Raw genomic sequence first — 18,207 nt, 5'->3', positions numbered from 1 at the left:
CTGTAGAGTCGATTCCAACTCATAGCGACCCTATAGGACAGAGAACTGCCCTATAGGGTTTCCAAGTAGCAGCTGGTGGATTTGAACTGCCGACCTTTCGGTTAGCAGCCACATCACTTAATCACCGTGCCACCAGAGCTCCGTGTATAGATATAGGTATATGCATATGTGTATGCATCTGTGTGACTGTATGCACATGTATTTATATATATAATAAAGCACATAGGAGGCACAGTTATGGATACTTCTTAGACATAACCAAACACCTCTTGGGATTAGTTTTCTGGGTTTGAAGATTTAGGACCATAGTCTCATGGAACATCTTGGTTAACTGGCATACAATAATTCATAAAGTTACGTTCTACATCCTAGCTTGGTGAGCAGTGTCTGGGATCTTAAAAGCTTCCAGCAGCCATCTAACATACAGCTATTGGTCTCTACTCATTTGGAGCAAAAGAGGAGGAAGGAAACCAAAGGCTCAAAGAAGAAACCAGTTTACAGGACAAATAGTCTTCAGGAACCATGGCCTCATCTACCCTGAGACCAGAAGAACTAGATGGTGCCTGGTTGGCACTACCAACTGTTCTAATCAGGGCCACAATAGATGAACCTTGGTAAAATGGGAGAAAAATATGGAACAGAACCTCAAATTCTTAAAAAAAAACTTACTGGGCTGGTTGAGACTGGAGGACTCTCTGAGACTATTGCCCTGAGATACTCTTCAAACCTTGAACTGAAACTAATTCCTGAGGTCACCTTGTAGCTAAATATCAAACTGGCTCACAAAATTATGAATATCACCTGTAAGTACTGTGTTCCTTTAAAAACTCACCTATATGAGACCAAATGGTCAAAAATTACTTTAAAACAAAGATGATAATATAAGAGGACAGTGAAATTAGACTAATGGAAATGAAACAATCAGAAGGAAAATAATGAAAATGCTTACACATTGTTAAGAATGTAATCAAGGTCACTGAACAATTTGTGCAGAAACTGTTAAATGGGAACCTAAAGTGCTGTGTAAACCTTCACCGAAAACACAGTAAAACATTATTTAAAAAACAAAGAGAGAGAGCAGGGCAGGAAATTTGCAGTGCAGAGGCTCTGTAAGGAGGCTGAGGAGGCTGGGGCTCGAAGGGTGATTTACCATCTACCAGACAGTCATCTCTTGCCACCCTCACCCTGCTTTGGACAATGATTTAAATTAACCAGACTCTTTCCTTAAAATGCAAATACTTAAAGTGCAAGATTTAAAAAAGTGGGTGAAGGGATCCATCATGCACAGAGGTGTGAATATGCTCAAACTGTCACTATCTTGATAAAAAAGTGTCTATATTGGTTATATTGTTTTTGGTCTACAAAGAAGCCATATTTCTGGAGGAGGTGGAGAGAGATGTTGGGGAGCACAAGTGCCACAGGAAAGACAGGTAGAGATCATGAAGTTCGGGGAACCGTACCAAACAGAAGCTGCAAGAATTTGTAAGCGGGGACAGGAGGTAGAAGACGGCAGACAGGCTCTTGAAACAAAAGACCTCAGCCCCTAGTAGTCTGAGGACCTGGCCTAGAAGTCTGAGGACCTGGCCTAGAGGATCATTAACGACAAACTTCCTTTAATTTTAATCGTTGCCTAGGGCTGGCAATGGTCATGATGTCAGAAAAGCCAGAGTTTGCTGTCATTTCATGGGGAAGCAATGCACAATGTGGTTTTTGGGATGCCATTGCTTTCCTTGAGAGTTAGGAGGCATGAGCACAAGGATTATTAATTTCCTGTGCTGCTAAACTGGGATCACCACCTGTTTCAGTTATCGATCAGCTGGTCAACTAGCTCTCATTGCTGTCAAATAGTCTGTTCACCCAGACTTCCCCCAGGCCCCCCAGTTGTTGCCCTAAGTTATTTCATCAAATCCTAGAAATCAGATTAAAAAGTCAGCTTGGCTAGAAATCCCAAATAAATCAAAGCCAAGTTAGAAAAATCAGGGAAGAGAGGAGTTAGATTTTATCCTGATCTCTTGAAAAGTCACCCAGGGACTTCTCATTTGCCAATTCTGCATTAGGTTTCAGACAGTCTCAAAAATGAGGTATTGGAATTGATTTGATATCAAATATACTCTAATAAGGTATTTCTTGCAGATATAGAAAAGATGTATTTTGGATGCCCACAAATAAAGGCAAAATTGAATAAATAACTGACCAAAGTGTAACTGCTACAATCTAAATATATTTTATTACATTAATAAGTATTTAAGGTCCAAGTTGTAGTTACAACTGCACTGCTGCTTTTGGTGTTAAATGTAAAATAAAAGTCAATTTTACATTTAGGTATACATTAATTTTGTTGATTACATTGTTCATATGAAAAAGTTTCTATTATTTTAGCAAGTTATATTAACTATAAAAATGGAAATTACTTAGAAGAAAGTGAAATATTGAAAAATAAACAAAACTAAAAATGGAAATTACACAAAAGGAAAATGATTTATTGATATATTTTTGTCAATTTGATTAAGATGTCTTATTAAATAATTTGATGTCATAATCTTAAAATTTCATAATTTTAAGAGCCAAGAGCACAAGCAATAGTTCACATATAATTTACACTTACAAGAAATGGAAAAGAAAGAATACCAAAGGGAACAAAAACATTATTCATACTTTGATTGCTAATTTGACCTTACAATGTAACTGAACCTAACAACTGAATTAACCTAATTTCATCTAACTCAGACTACTTAGCATCTTATATATTTCATCTATAACCTTTCATCACAAGACAATACAATGTATGATTATTTTTAGGACTTTAAATCATGGAGGAAAAATAATGCAAATTTTGAGAATTCACTTTCATTATTGTTTTGTCGTTTTTGTATTTTTTCGATTACTTCCTAACTCAGGCACAAATTTTGTTGTTGTTTTCGGGTGCTGTCGAGTTGATTCTGATTCATACCGACCCTACAGGACAGGGTAGAACTGCCTCATAGGGTTTCCAAGGAGCGGCTGGTGAATGAATTTGAGCTGCCGATCTTTTGGTTAGCAGCCAAGCTCTTAACCACTATACCACCAGGGCTCCATGGCACAGATTTAGCAGTTTTTAAAGTTACGTTATGCACAAAGGTTTTTACTTAAAAATTTTAGTGTTATTAAATTTATATATCATCAGAAAGAAAAATAAAGGCTAATGAAATTTTTAAGAATTTCTTTTTCGTGTTAAAATTTTTACTTTTTGTTATTATTTTGTAATTTTAAATTTTAAAAACCAAAAACAAAGCAAAAAAAAAAAAATTCCCCTCTTGGCAGCTTCCTAGCTGCGTTATGATCCAAAATATTATATGAAAGTTATAGTACAGTATTTGTAAGTTTACTGGTCCTCAAAAAAGGAAGTTCTAATTTTTTGTGGTTTTTTAAATTTCATTTTGTTTTATTTATTTATCTTTCAATTCTCTCCTGATCTGGGCACAAATTTACAGATTTCCAGTTGCATTTTTGTTGTTGTTGTTGTCAGGTGCAGTCGAGCTGATTCTGACTCATAGTGACCCAACGTACACCATGATGAAACCACAGCCCGGTCCTGCACCATCCTCACAATTCTTGCTGTGCTCGATCCCATCATTGCAGCCACTGTGTCAATCCATCTTGTTCAGGGTCTTCCTCTTTTTGGCTGGCCCTCTACAAAGCATGATGTCCTTCTCCAGGAACTGATCTCTCTTGATAACATGTCCAAAGTATGTGAGACGTAGTCTCACCATCCTTGCTGCATTGTGCCTCAAAATTTAGTACAAAAGACAGTACAGTATTTTTAAATTTATAATTCTCAAAGGATAAATAAAATATTAATGTAATTTTGTGGGTTTTTTGGTTTGTTCATTTTATTTTTCAATTTGTTTTAGACGTGGGCACAAATTCACCAGCTCTCTGGATATATTGTGCTCCAAAATTTAATATGAAGAATTGGTATTCTAAAGTTACAGATCTCTATCCCCCCTCTCCCAAAGAAATTAATGCAAATTTTAAGAACATTTTTGTTATTATTTTGTTGCTTTATTTATTTTTTTCACTTTGCTCCTGACCTGGACACAAATTCAGCAGCTTTCTGGCTACAATGTGTTCCAAAATTTCATACAAAAAGTCAATATTTTGTAGAACCCAGTCTCCGGAAACACAGATAAATGGAAGTTTTAAGTAAAGATATTTGGTGGTGTTTAGTGTTTTTATTGACATTTTGTTGTTTTATTTGATTTTCCATTTTCTGCCTATCTTGGGCACATATTTATCTGCTTTCTGGCTTGGAATTTCCATATGAAAATCCTAATGTAGTGTAAAAAATAGAAGACAGGTTTTTAAAAACTGATACTGCTGGTGACTACAAATGTGTAAATCCAGTTAATTCTGTTTCTTCCCACCCATATTCATGCAAACACAGTTTCTTTTTCTGCTTTCAAAATACACACAACGAATTTTGCCAGCTTTTTGGAATTTGATACATTTCTTACTAATAATGTTAGGCTAAAATATGTTCTTGTGATAAAACAAACTCAATGACAATTCAAAAAAGAAAAGGACTAGCATATATCAGTAGTAACACAAATTAAAAAAAAAAATCCCTGAATTTGTTCTATATTTATAGGCCCAACCCAATTACCAAATATTATTGGAATGAAAATACCATTTTAAAGGTTTTAAGTAATATCCATATCTCTAAAGTCAAGGCTACCAGCCACTTATATAATGTGATACACTGAAATTCCATCCCAGCAAAAGAGTTTGGCAATCCCTTTTGGCTGTAATTAGACTCGACCTATAATTATTGAACAAAACAGCATATGTACAATAAATGTTCAAACAAATGTATCTGACTGTATTCAGTACATTATTCTATTCTCATTCTCATTACCTTTAAATCTCTTCTGTTATTCATAGCACAGGAAAATACATATCTGGACCCAAAGACAGTTGTCGTACCTAGAAAGTGGATTCTAGCATTAATTCGCCACCATTATTCATTGTTTGATCACTAACTTCCTCTTGAATAGCTGGAAGGGAAGGCTTTGTGGTCAGAGGTGTTTCAGTCTTAAACAGGGACTCCATCTTGATAAGGGTATTAATATAGAAGGACTTCTGGAAGGACTCAAGAGTGAAGTAATAGATGAAAGGATCAAAGCAACAGTTCAGAGTGGCAAGGCACAAAGTGATTGGGTACATGATCTTTGCAAATCTTTCCAACAAGCAATTGGTAATGGCTTGCGAACGCACCAAGGCATACAGAAAAAGGACTGAGTTGTAGGGCACAAAGCATACCACAAAAACTGCCATATGCACTGTGATCATCTTCAATACTTTTTTCTTGTTGGTCCCAATTTGAGACAGTGTAGCAGGCTTGCGGAGGGTTCTCAGCACCACAGAAGAGCAAGAGACATTTAATATTAGAGGAATAATGAACCCAACAACTTCAATAAATATGGTTATCTTGGACAGATAGGTCTTCCAGACACGTTTGGAGAAGCCCTCAAAGCAGGTGGTGGTTGCATTGTTGACATTAGTGGTGGAGAACAAAGAGGCTGAAATACCACCACTGAGGACTAAGATCCAAACCCCAGCGCACACAATGGCTGAATTCCTCCTGGTCCTAATGGTACGAGATCCAAAGGGATAAACAATGGCCAGGAAACGATCCACACTAATACAGGTGAGGAAAAGCATGCTCCCATAGATATTGGTAAGGAATGCAGTCCCAGAAATCTTGCAGAGGGTGTCACCAAAAGGCCAGTGGCGGTTGAAGTTGTAAAATATCTTGAAAGGTAGGGTGCAAACAAAAAGCAAATCAGAGAGAGCCAGATTGGTGATGAAAATGGCGGTCTCACTTCTCATTTTCATGCGGAAGCAGAAGACAAACAGGGAGGCACTGTTCGTTATCAGACCCAGGATGAATACAACACTATAGACAGCACCATTCAGATTATACTTGAAGGAATCATCAACAATGCAAGTATTATTGGCAGTAACATTGCCCAACCTGGGTCTGAGGCTTGAATTTAAATCTTGGAATTGGAAGTCAATGAATCTCCTGTCACCCATGGATCTTTCAGGAGGCCTGCTAGCTGCAGGAGTTCACCACTCTGAGACTACGGACTGGTAAGAAATATTTTCTTCCTGTGGGAGAAAAGATGGAACCAATAATCAAATATACCTTTCATGCATTATTTTTAAGGATTAAAAGATATTCTGTTCACTCAGATTGGAATACAATACGCATTCAATTTGGTTTGACAAGTACTTTCGAGCACCTAACATATGTAAAAAATACTATCAGGATGTGTTGCAGGAGTGGGGGTGACCACACTGAATGTAATAAGTGCAATACTGTAGCACTGTAATGAACAGGAATAAGGTGTTGGTTACTTGAGAGTTCAAGAAAGAAAAACAAACAAAGAAAAACTGATAGTTAAAGAATAATGCTAATACCTTGGAATTTATATGGCACTTTTCAACTTTCAAAGTCCTTTCAGAAGCAGTGTTTTATTTGATCTTTACATGAACCTCATGTGGAAGGCAAGACAGGAATTATAACTATTTTACAGAAGTAGAAACTGAGGCTTATGTAACTTAGAATTATAGGATGTCAGAATTGGAAGACAGTGTAAATGGTAGAGTCAGAGCCAGAATTCAGGTCTTTAGATTTTTTAACTACTCTAAAGTGTATTGTTTGCTCTCCAATATTACTGGACCCCATTGTTCAAGTATTAATTCTATTGCACAAGACTACATGTGGATATGGGACCCCCAGAACATGATTTAAAAAAAAAATTCTGACTAAACTCCTGAAGTAAATTGCTGATCTGCTTTTTTGTTCTGAAACACAAATTCAGAAAGCAGGGATCCCTCAGTTAATTGAAGCTTCTGGCTAAAAAGATGTTTCCTTGTATTACACGGCCTTTCTAGAGCAATAATTCAAATAACCTCAGTGTTTCTCTTCTGCAGATCATAGTCCCCTTTCCAAGATTCCTTCTCCCTCTCTCCTTGTCCATTCTATCAGTTACTTCCATGTCTTCAGCTCCTAAAATGGCCCTGATCAATGAAGCCTTTTCTGGCCAAATACAAGTGAGATGTGAGAGGTGGATTTGACGTGAAGAGCCATCTTCGTACCCCACTGTAAAATTCTGAACTGACCAGTTAGATGCCCTCTGCCTGCCACCATTTATACATGTTGCAGTCATTGACTTAATCATCCTCATGGTGTATCTGGGCCAACATCATTCCAAGGTGCATGTAGAAATCTTATCAGCATTCTCTAGGTCAACAGCTGTCACTGGACAGGGACTGTCCATTTAATGTGCTCTATAAATTTTTATAAATACACTATAAGGAGCCCTAGTGCCACAGAGGTTAAAGACCTCAGTTGCTAATCCAAAGGTCAGAGGTTTGAACCCACCAGCCACTCTGCAGGAGAAAGATGTGGCAGTCTGCTTCCATAAAGATTACAGCCTTAGAAATCCTATGGGGGGCAACTCTACTCTGTCTTACAGGGTCACTGTCATGGACTAAATTGTGTCTCCAAAAAATATGTGTCAACCTGGTTAGGCCACGATTTCCAGTATTGTGTGTTTGTCCTCCATTTTGTGATTATAAGTTTACGTTAAAGAGGATTAGGGCGGGACTGTGACACCATTCCTAAGGTCACATCCCTGATCCAGTGTACAGGGAGTTTCCCTGGGGTGTGGCCTGTACCACCTTTTATCTTACAAGAGATAAAAGGAAAGGGAAGCAAGCAGAGAGGGGGGACCTCATACCATCAAGAAAGAAGCACCAGGAGCAAAGCGCATCATTTGGACCTGGGGTTCCCGTGCAGAGAAGCTCCTAGTCCAGGAGAAGATTGAGGAGAAAGCCTTTCTCCAGAGCCGACAGAGAGAGAAAGCCTTCCCCTGGAGCTGACGCCCTGAATTTGGACTTTTAGCCTACTTTACTGTGATGAAATAAATTTATCTTTGTTAAAGCCATCCACTGGTGGTATTTCTGTTACAGCAGCACTAGATGACTAAGACAGTCACTATGAGTCTAAATCGACTTGATGGCAATGGGTTTGGCTTGGTGTAGGTATAATACAGTATGGACTAGTAGCTGCTGAAAGAATTATTTTAAACTAGAAGGATATGGAATAAAAATGGTCTTTGTCCTCTGACATATTCAGTCATGGCTTTTCACATGATTATGTTTTAAAATATGAAAGACATTTCTCTGAAGTGATTTCTCCTTAAATTACTCTTTTTGCTTCCAACTCACAGGAAACAGGTCAAAGAGCCTCTGTATATAAGAGGGAGGGAAATGGAAGGGGCAACCTGCCAGAGGTACAGAGGCCTAAAGTCACTTCAACTAGTGTTTGGCTTGAGAAAAAACTATTTAGCTTGAGAAAAAAAATTCATTCTCTATAGTGCTTTAAAAATATGGGGTACAAAGCAAAGTGTTGTTTTTAATAGCTAAGGTTTTCAAATTAAAATTGGAAACTTGATACCTCTAAAGTTTCATTCAACAAATCTTCATGGAGTGCCTGACTCTGTGCCAAGATCATATTCTTTCTTAGCCATTCAAATCATATGCCTGGTTCATCTTTTGTAAGAAGCAACCTTGATATGCAAAAGCAGAGTAAAATAGGAACCTTGAACAAAGAAGGTGCAGGAGAAAAAAGCCATAAGAGGGAGAAATAAAATATGGAAGGAAAGGTAGTAAGAGAGGAAGTGAAAAAGAAAGTATCAGAGAAAGAAAAACTGGGGAGTTGAGAGAAAGTGAGGAAGAGAAGATAAAGAAAAAAAGAGCCTTGCTGGGGGAGAGGTCAGTGCTGCCATCTAATTTGAATTTGGGACCTTGGGAGGTATTTCCAGTCCACATCAACTCTTCCAATTCCACCCTCTCTAGCTTTCTTCTTCTCACTCCTTTCAGGTTTCTCATACAGAATAACATTTTTTTTTTTTTTATCATTCTGTTTAAGGTCACTGACACTAATCAGCAGAAATGGGATAAGTGTGGAAAATCTCAGTCAATGGTGTTCAGATCTCACTTTGGGGGCTGTACACCCAAGTTTTTACAGCTTATTAGTTTCACCAGTGAAGTGGCAGAAGAAAAAGGAGAATGGCAAATTTTTCAACTACTAAAACCACTTTATATTTTATTTTTAACACCCCACTTACTACCCATTAATTCAGAGGTCTTTTTTACCCTAAGACCATTATTCACATTCAAAAAGAATGATTTCATTGTTGAAAAAAATCAAGAAAGCCAAAGAAATGTCCCTCTAACATAGTCACACCATCTAAAGCAACTGTGGAACTACAAGATCCCTAATATTAAAGCCAGTATGGTCTGTTTGCATGTGACTTCTACAATAAACAGTCTGTTTTACTTGAAAAACGCTTTCAAATTGGAAGAACTTTCACCTCTGCTAAGATTTCCTTTGATGACCCCTCTTACACACCATGCTTCTAACTCACTCAAAAAGCTCACCGCCATCGAGTCAATTCGACTCATAGCAACCCTATAGGACAGAGTAGAACTGCCCCATAGGGTTTCCAAGGAGCTGCTGGTGGATTCGAACTGCTGACCTTTTGGTTAGCACCCAAAAGCTTAACCACTGCACCACCAGGGCTCCACTGGCTATGTACCATTTTGTATTTCCCAAGATGGTGTGTTTCAAATAGGTGAGCATTGTCTCCCTATGTTCCCATTCAGTTTTATGTTCTCCAGTATACCCTATGGCGCAGTTGTTAAGCACTCAGCTGCTAACCGAAATGTCAGCAGTTTGAACCCATAAACCACTCGTGGGAGAAAGATATGGCAGTCTGCTTCAGTAAAGATTTACAGCCATGGAAGCCCTATGCGGCAGTTGTATTCTGTCCTCTAGGGTTGCTATGATTCCGAATGGACTCAACAGCAACAGGTTTTATAAACTATATTCACAGGAGGCAGTCTGCAAATGCCTGTCACTTCTGCTCTGCTGCTTTGAGTAATCAGATTCTGTGGGAAAGAACCAACCACAAGCAAGAAAGCATTACAGTCTCTTCTCAATCTTGAAGAGAGGGTATGGGAAAACTGCCACTATGACCCTATTCATAGCTCTCCCTTGGTAGAACACACAACACCTTTGCTGTCTAACAGTGAGGGTGTGGTGCTGGGACTTAACACAGCATTGGGAGCAAGGAGTTCTATTTCTGATTCAGACACTGGTTCAGTCTGTAACTTGGCTATACTGTTTCTCTTCCCTGTATAAATATTAACTCTGAGCCTCACAGCTGAGGCCAGGAGGATTCAACGGGGCTTGTGAGTAGCTTTATGAACTTGCCAGGATTCAGCCCTACTTAACCACAAAGAAACATCATAGAAGCTTGTTTCTTTCTCCCTGCCTCCGCCCCCCACCTCCACTGCCCCGCCAACACAACTGGAAACATATCTCAGTTTTTCTTGGTATCCTGAGCTTCATATTAGCAACACATCTTTCTCCTAATGCCATGTACAACTTGTACCTCAGAGAGCTCCCCTTGAGTTTCAACCTTAAGTACACAGTTTATTCATAGGAGGGCAACCAAGGAGGTTCCCCCCAAAGAAATATCTCCTATGGAGCTATGGTAAGTAATCTGAGAGGCATTTGGCTCTTAAATTGATTCTGAAGAAGAACCAGTGATATACAGAAATAAGATCTCCTTTCTGACTGGCCCAAGGAATGGGCTTTTAGCCATGGCACTTTGACTAAAAGAAACAGAGTGTTTTTAGCCACTAGATTTTCCTAAATGGCTAGCATACTGCACACTGAATGGAGGCGAAGGTCCAGCATGTGCTTCAGATGAGATGAAGAAGGGGAAAAAATAGGCTGACGCAGTTAATTACAACTTCCACTGCAAGGAGCATTAGACTATTTTCTTGTGAAGACCGTTGCAGCTGATTATTTCAACAATTGATCACTTAAGAGGTTCAGAGTGTTGAGTCGATATATTTTCATTGACAATGGTCAGGAAGCAGGTCACCTGGAGGCTGACCAAAAAGAAATCTGATCCTCAATGAATTCTTAACTTTGACCTACACATATGGAGTCGATTAGGATAGTTCATAGTAGTGCTCACAATTTTTTTTCCAAAATTTCTAGTGGTAATAAAATATACTACGTTTGAGTTCTTTAGGGATCCTGGAGGAAGTAGAGTAAGCCTTTTGGCCCTATAAGGATAAATATCTAAATACCTTCATTTCACTAAATGCAAATCTTTGGGATTTTTTTTTTTAAACAAAAAACTCTAACTTCTGGTATATGCCCAGTACCTTAGAAGACTGGCTTGCTTTTGCTCTCTTCAGAAGGCAGTCCAGAGCTCAAGAAGCCAAGGCCTTGAAGGCAGAGTATACTCAGATTCTCTTGTTTTGGTCACATTTTAATGAGCTTGAGTCAGGTCAGAGTGTTTCTGATCCCCAGAGCATTTCCTCTTTCTATTCTGGTAGAAGATTATGAAAGTCGACACAATAGGTTTCAGAGGAAGTTGAGACCTATTGTATCCTCGCCTATAAATATCTAGCAGTGAAGTAAACTAAAAAAATACACGAATGCTGTGAAAAACTACAGCTCGGAACCATTCTGATAGAGTAATAGAGAATATGTTCCAGAATGTTGCTTTTCAAATGAGAAGCTGCTAAGAGATAAGACACTTTCAGGAAATCTAGGCCAAGTCACAGGCACAAGTCACAATCATACACATGGTTCCAATTGACATTCGTATGCATTGGTTAATGTTTCATAATAGCCTTCCAAACACAACCTAGACTTACGACATTCCATGTGAAGGAAACAACAGCTAAAATTTTCACTCCTTGAAACAGAGTTGGTAATTGATCTGTATCAGCTCTATCTCAAGCAATCCTTCCTAATTACCAAATGTTTATATTGATAGGCCTCATTTATTTTTGATGCAAGAAATTTACTTTTAATAATGGCTTCCCTAAATGGAACCTGGTTTGCACTGAGATTATATAAAGTTGTTTTGTTCCCCCATTTTATTTGAGGAGAGCAGCAAATTAACATAGGCCCTAACCTGATTAGAGCCTCTCCTCAGTGATTAACTTGATTTTTTTTTCTTTTCACCAAAATATACTCCAATCTTCTACTAATCCTTCACCTGATGACACAGCTTAATCCTTGGAAATAATATGGTCTGGTGCTAAACAGAATGGAGCCAAATATTGCATCAGACCTACTAAAGTTTTCTGTAACACTTAGTTATAGAGTAAGACAACTGCAGAGAAATTGTCTAAAGTATTGATATTCAACATCTTGTCTCAGCAGAAGCTCCAGACCCTTTGGGGGAAATTTTAGGGTGTTCCTAAAAGAGCTCATTTGTAAATTCTGCAAGGCTTATACTAGGAATTCAGCTTTATTCCACAAATCCTTAACATATTCAAGAAAACAAATCAGTTATATATTTGCACACAAATTCATCTGACCTACTTGGAAACACATCCTGATAATATGAATAAACACCATGTCTCCCATTGCTAAAGGTGAGCCCAGTGGCACAGAAGTCTTGGGCCAAAGAATTAATATTCATCTATACGCAAATTGCCTGGATTACAATAAACAGTTACCACTCCTCCACTCATTATGGATCTTTGGCTCCTACAAACTGTAATCATATGGAAATATTGATTACAAAGAATATTGAAGAATGAAAATTAAGAATTTGTGCAGAAATCTATTATTAGGAGAGTGGTACTTACCACATTCGTTCAAACCAAATTCTAGCACCAATTTTATCCAAGACTTGGGTAATCAATGAACTTTCTGGAGGTACCCTCGTAAGGAATTTCCTCCAATGGATTTTGTGAGATAGAATGTCACAATAGGGTGCCATAAAGAGAATTTTCAATAAAAAGTATACCAAGATTGTATGGTAGAGAAAATTATTATATGATATAAATCAAAGGAAGTGAAAGCCAATGTATTTAATGGTGGTATCTAAATTCTTTGTATTTCATTGTTAGAGAATTGCAGATAACATTTTATTTTTCAAACCTGGGACAACTGTGCCATATTTTGCTAGTGACATTGACTGAAGCATAAAGCCCATGAGTCTGTGTAATCCATAATCATTTACAGATAACTTAGTGACAAATAGGCATAAAAATACTTCCTTCACTTCCATAAGGTACATACATTACATTAAAAGTGGGTGAGCAAAGATTTCTTTTTTAGCCTGAAGTTATATTGTTTCTTTGACATGTCTTTTTTTTCTCCTTTTCTTCTCTTTTCCTTGGCAACAACTGTTACTATTGGGCAGGGGCCTTGAAAAGGGAAAAGGAAAGAAGAGTGGAAACAACAGGTGGGGCCTTCACTGCCTTGTCTCTTAACCGCACCCCCACACCAGCCTATTTTCTTTCCCCACTTCCATTATTGGGTGTTAGCACTCTGACAATCACTGCTGCCTTCACCAGAATATCCTAGGCCTATCCAATGTGGCATGTCTGTAACATCTGCAAATTACAACTCCGCACAGATATTTACATAGAATCAGAAATACACTGTAATGGAATTCTTACAAATAGCACCTGCATTTGGATCATGCTCATTGTAGTCAGTGCCTCTGACTGTAAATTAGAGCCATCGGCTAGTGCTAAACATATACTATTGTCACATCTCACCCTTTTCTGAGTAAGAGTGGCATAAACAAAGTAGACTGCTGAACAATACTCCCACTGTCCTGAAATGTTTCTCTAATGTAAAAGAACCAAAATGAATAAAACAAATTAGACAATTTAAAATACATTGAGATCACCTTAAAATTAAGGAGAATTGATTTTCACACTCCTACAGAAAGTAGTATTACTAGAATGAAATGAATATTATTTTATTGGTTTATCTTAAAGGAAGACAAAAATGTTAATGTTTCTTTCTTCTAGAGCTTTTTATATAGAGTCAACTCGGACTCACAGAAACCCCATTGGACAGAGTAGAACTGTCCCGTAGGGTTCCCTAGGCTGAAATCTGTGGGAGCAGATCGCCAGCTCTACTCTCCTATGAAGCTACCGGGCTGATTAAATCGCCAACCTTTCGTTCGCAACTGAGCGCTTAACCATTGAGCCACCAAGGCGCCCTCATATCTGGTACTAAATTCAATAAAGCCATATCCAGCCCCATCACTAACTAATTGTGGGATAGCAAGTCACAGTCTCTCTCTGGACCTCAGTTTCTCTTCTCCTATTTTTGGCTTTGACTGCCAGAAGGCTTCAACTGGTGCCATGGCAGCGGCCTCAGTGGCTGTAACTTCCAGTTAGTTGTTTTTTATCTGCTCTCATTTGTCGCTGCAAAAAATATAAATTTTAATCCTCCAAAGTTTGAGAAGAGGAGGGACATTTTTATTAGACCCAATGAAATGATTGGTATATTTATCTGAATATCCGCAGTAAATATTATTAATTAGTGTCAGAAGCTAAAAGTCACTGAGAACAAAAGGCCATTTATATCCTCGTGTCTTGTCTTGCTAATGCCCTCATTTTCCTCATCTCTTTGTCCTTATGCCCATATTACCTCTAATTGTTTAGGTCTCAATCCTCAACCCTTCCTTCCTGTTTTCCTGTCACCTATCCCCTCAAAATATGAGGTTATCATCATACTTCAGAACCTAATGATATAGACTTGGCAGACTATTTATTCTAAACATTGTTCTGATAACCAATCAGAACAATAAGTATATCTATGAAAAGTGAGGTTGGATTCTCAGTGAAGGGTGGCCTCCTATCACACTCCTAATTTTCAGTGCCAATATTCAAAAATACATTATAGTTTTTTTTTTCCTCCCCCTTCAGAAGGCCAAGAGCAGGCTAAACATGATGACCCTAAACAGACAAAAGGAAACTACACAATTAGACTCTGATCAAACTATAGCAAGGGCAACAGTGCTCACATTTTCCCTCAAACGGTACTGAATAGATTAAGCTTTACCTAAGCTTGGCCTGAGCTTTGCTGTGAGGGATCTCCTCAGTCGTCTCTAACTTTCAGAGCATACACATTTTAAAAGGCTGAAGGCAGATCTGGTTGTTCTAATAGGGCTTTTATTTGAATTTCTGATTGGCAGGAAATGCTTTAGAATGTAGATACCATCAAGTGTATCACCTGAACCCATCCATTTTAGCAAGCATTCAACATTTCATCTGTGACAAGGCAAGGGGATTTATAGTCTATGTTCTGGGATATGTTGTATGGAATTTTGCTCTAAAAAGAAAAGTTTCAAAGCCACTGGATAATTTTGAGCTTAGATTATTACTGATGTCTTCATGTTAGTAAAGGAAAAAGAAAAGTGCAATTTGGTAAGGTAGTACCGTGAATAATCCTCACCGAGCTCTGAAATAGTCCAATCTTTGGAGTTGTCTGGTCTTTTTTTCACTCTGAAATAATTATAAGTTACATTGCTATGTTTCCTAAAACAAGGAAACTGAAATATAATATTTATCAATTCTACAAGACCTTTTTACTAAGAATGTTAAAAAATATTTAAGATATAACAAGAAAAACAATATAGTTTATTGCATTTGTATGGCAAACAGCATATAATTTCACATATTTCAACGTATGCCAGAATTAGTTTTTCATTCAAACACGTTTTTTCCTTTATGGTCAAGCTCATGAATTATTCAATATAGCAAATGTCACATTCTCCATAAATCAGTTAAGCATCAAAAGCATGTCTTGTATAGTTTGACTAGAGAAATCTCATCAAAATAGAACTTAATTTAGTTTGAAATTAATTGTAAATCGAAGAAATATAAAGCTAGCCAAAAAAGTCTTTAAATTGCTCTGCCAGCTCATTACAACTGTGTTTACACCAAACAGCAGCCTGAAAATCCTGTATCTCTTCCACTAAAGCAATATTATTGCCAAAACAATAGAAATTCTTGTTTTTCGTTTTTGTTCGGTTTTGTTTTTACCATTCAACAAGACAATCCCTGGTCAAAACTTCAGGGTTGAAGTTTAGTTCCTTCCCCCACACACTCAAAGCATCAGTGTTTCCACTGAAGTTTGTTATGCCGTCCCCCCACCCTCAAAGCCCAAATCGAATCTTTCTCAAAGAGACTTACCCCAAGAAAGAGTGTGCTAGATGAGAGAGTGTGCTCATGCCTGCAGACAGTTAGCTAGTAAACATGTAAACGGGCAACTCGCACTTTGAAAGTGCATATTTTTATCCATTTTTTTTTAAAAAGGGAAAGGTTAGCCCAGCCCAAAAGTAGCAGGCTCTCAGCTGCCGCAGCTTCTTACTGCAGACCGCTCATCCTGAAAATGTGAGCCTATTTACATTTATCTCTTTCCCTTTGTTAAGCACTGGCCTCTAGAATGCTGTTGCCGGCATGCCTTTAACAAACAGGACACAAGAAAGGGCCCAAAGTCCGGGCTGGAGCTGAGAGCTGGGGGAGCTCTTGGGGGTCTCAATAGGAAATGCTTTTCATTGGATAAGGACGCATTATTAGGAGCCAAGATCCCGCCCCATCCCCTGTGCTCCATCGTTCCCTTCGTCACCAATCACTGGACTGAAGAAGTTTTTCTTTAAAGAGCATTGCCCAGGAAAAGCAGTTTTCGCAGTCAAGAATTAGCAGCTTAAGTGCCACTTGATAATATAAAAAGTTTCTTTTCTCACCAGTTAATCTACAGAGAAAGCCAGTGTGCCTGTCCTTACAGCAGGAACTTTACTCCTTTACAATTCTAATGAGGAGCAGGAGGAGGAGACAAAAATCCGGACCGGGAGGAGTGTTTCAGTTATGAGCAGCCCCTGTTTGCTCCAACTTGTTTGAAATAATTACAACGATATTGATAAAAATAAGTAAGGGACTGGGAAAAGGTACCATAAGTACATTCTTATACTATGCAGAATTAGAACCTACCACCACCACCACCAAAAAATAAAATTCATACTCATTTAAGCCACTGAACTGGGGTCCCAGAGCTCTAAAACCCGCCTACTATAGACCAGGGAGTGTTCCATGGCAAAAGGAGGGTCTACACTTCTCTTGAACACCTGCCTGGCAGGAAGTCTAATTACCATGAAATTTTCTGAGGTTTGCTAAAAACCAAAATGAATAGTATAGATGCAATCCGTTTATAATAGGTAGTTATCTTAAATTGTACACCTCCTCCCCTCTCTCCGCAATTTCTTCACCCATAGGCTGATGGGTTCGATAATCCACACTGCTTTCTTTCCTCTCTATTTTGCCTTCGTTCCCTCCCTGTCTCTGATCTGAATTTGTTGAAGAAATTTACTGTCCATCTGTAACTTCATTGCATGCCCTTCTCCTCCACCTGCACTTCCCTCTAGCCTTTACCTCCACCCACTATCAACACCACCAACAACAGCAACCCTTCCTCCTTCTCTAGAATGAAACTCTCCAGCCAGGGACAAGGTTTTTTCTTTCTCTGGGCAAAGCTATGCCCCTGGAGAATTGGGGTGAATCTTCTGCCTCCCTCAAAACTACAGTCTGCATAATGAAGCTGCTTCCCAAATAAGACATGCTTCAGGTTTGTTTATTCTCCTTATGTCTTCAGTTCTATTGTGGCTACTCTCAAAAACAGTGAAGGCCAGTAAACATACCAGTGTGAAGCTGATACCAGCCTTGTTACTTCGGGCTCACTCTAAAAAGCCTATTCTTTGCTCTTCCCCCACTCCTATCCCTATCTCTGCCCTTTCTGTTCCCCTCTCCACTTATCTCAAGTTTGTCTATATCTGCCAGTTGCTAACATTGTCTTCGTCTCCACAAGTGGTCATTAACCTACTCTATGCTGGACCAACATTGGCCAGTTCTCAAAAGGAAGATATAGTCCCTTCCCTGCAAAACCTCATAGGCTAGCTGGTGACACAAAGACATGTGGAACAGGGAGACACCAATGGAAAATTGTGAAAAAAATTAATGTTGTATAGAGAGTAAGTTCCATAATGAAGCAGAAGATGGAGATGAGGCTGTCGTAGTTACCTAACTATAACAGATATATCACAAGTGGACGGCTTTAACAAACATAATTTTTTTCTTTCACAGTTTAGGAGGTTAGAAGTCCACATTCAGGGCACCAGCTCCAGGGGAAGTCTTCCTATCTCTGTCAGCTCTGGTGGAAGGTATTTGTCATCAATCTTCCCTTGGTGTAGGAGCTTCTCACCACAGGGACGCTGGATCCAAAAGATGAGCTCCACACCTATCCTGGCTCTTCTT

General features: G+C 38.6%; 1 protein-coding gene across 2 annotated transcripts; it reads right to left on the bottom strand.

Annotated features, from left to right (window-relative positions):
• Positions 1-2,429: 2,429 nt before the first annotated feature.
• LPAR4 (lysophosphatidic acid receptor 4) lies at positions 2,430-16,520 on the bottom strand. Of its 2 annotated transcripts, XM_064278595.1 has the most exons (3): positions 16,093-16,520; positions 15,353-15,402; positions 2,430-6,150 (listed from the first exon to the last, which is right to left on the bottom strand). In XM_064278595.1, exon 3 carries the CDS (start codon positions 6,073-6,075, stop codon positions 4,963-4,965), a length of 1,113 nt encoding a protein of 370 aa, XP_064134665.1. In that variant the 5' UTR covers positions 6,076-6,150; positions 15,353-15,402; positions 16,093-16,520; the 3' UTR covers positions 2,430-4,962. The 2 variants fall into 2 exon arrangements, with proteins under 2 accessions (XP_064134665.1, XP_003412756.1); XM_003412708.4 differs by lacking the exon at positions 15,353-15,402.
• Positions 16,521-18,207: the final 1,687 nt, after the last annotated feature.

Source organism: Loxodonta africana, chromosome X, assembly GCF_030014295.1.
Source record: "Loxodonta africana isolate mLoxAfr1 chromosome X, mLoxAfr1.hap2, whole genome shotgun sequence".
NCBI classification, from domain to species: domain Eukaryota; kingdom Metazoa; phylum Chordata; class Mammalia; order Proboscidea; family Elephantidae; genus Loxodonta; species Loxodonta africana.
This window is presented reverse-complemented; position numbering and strand designations above follow the sequence as displayed.

Excerpts from the sequence above, each read along its gene's own strand:
- LPAR4 (XM_064278595.1), bottom strand. The coding sequence starts at position 6,075 with ATGGGTGACAGGAGATTCATTGACTTCCAATTCCAAGATTTAAATTCA.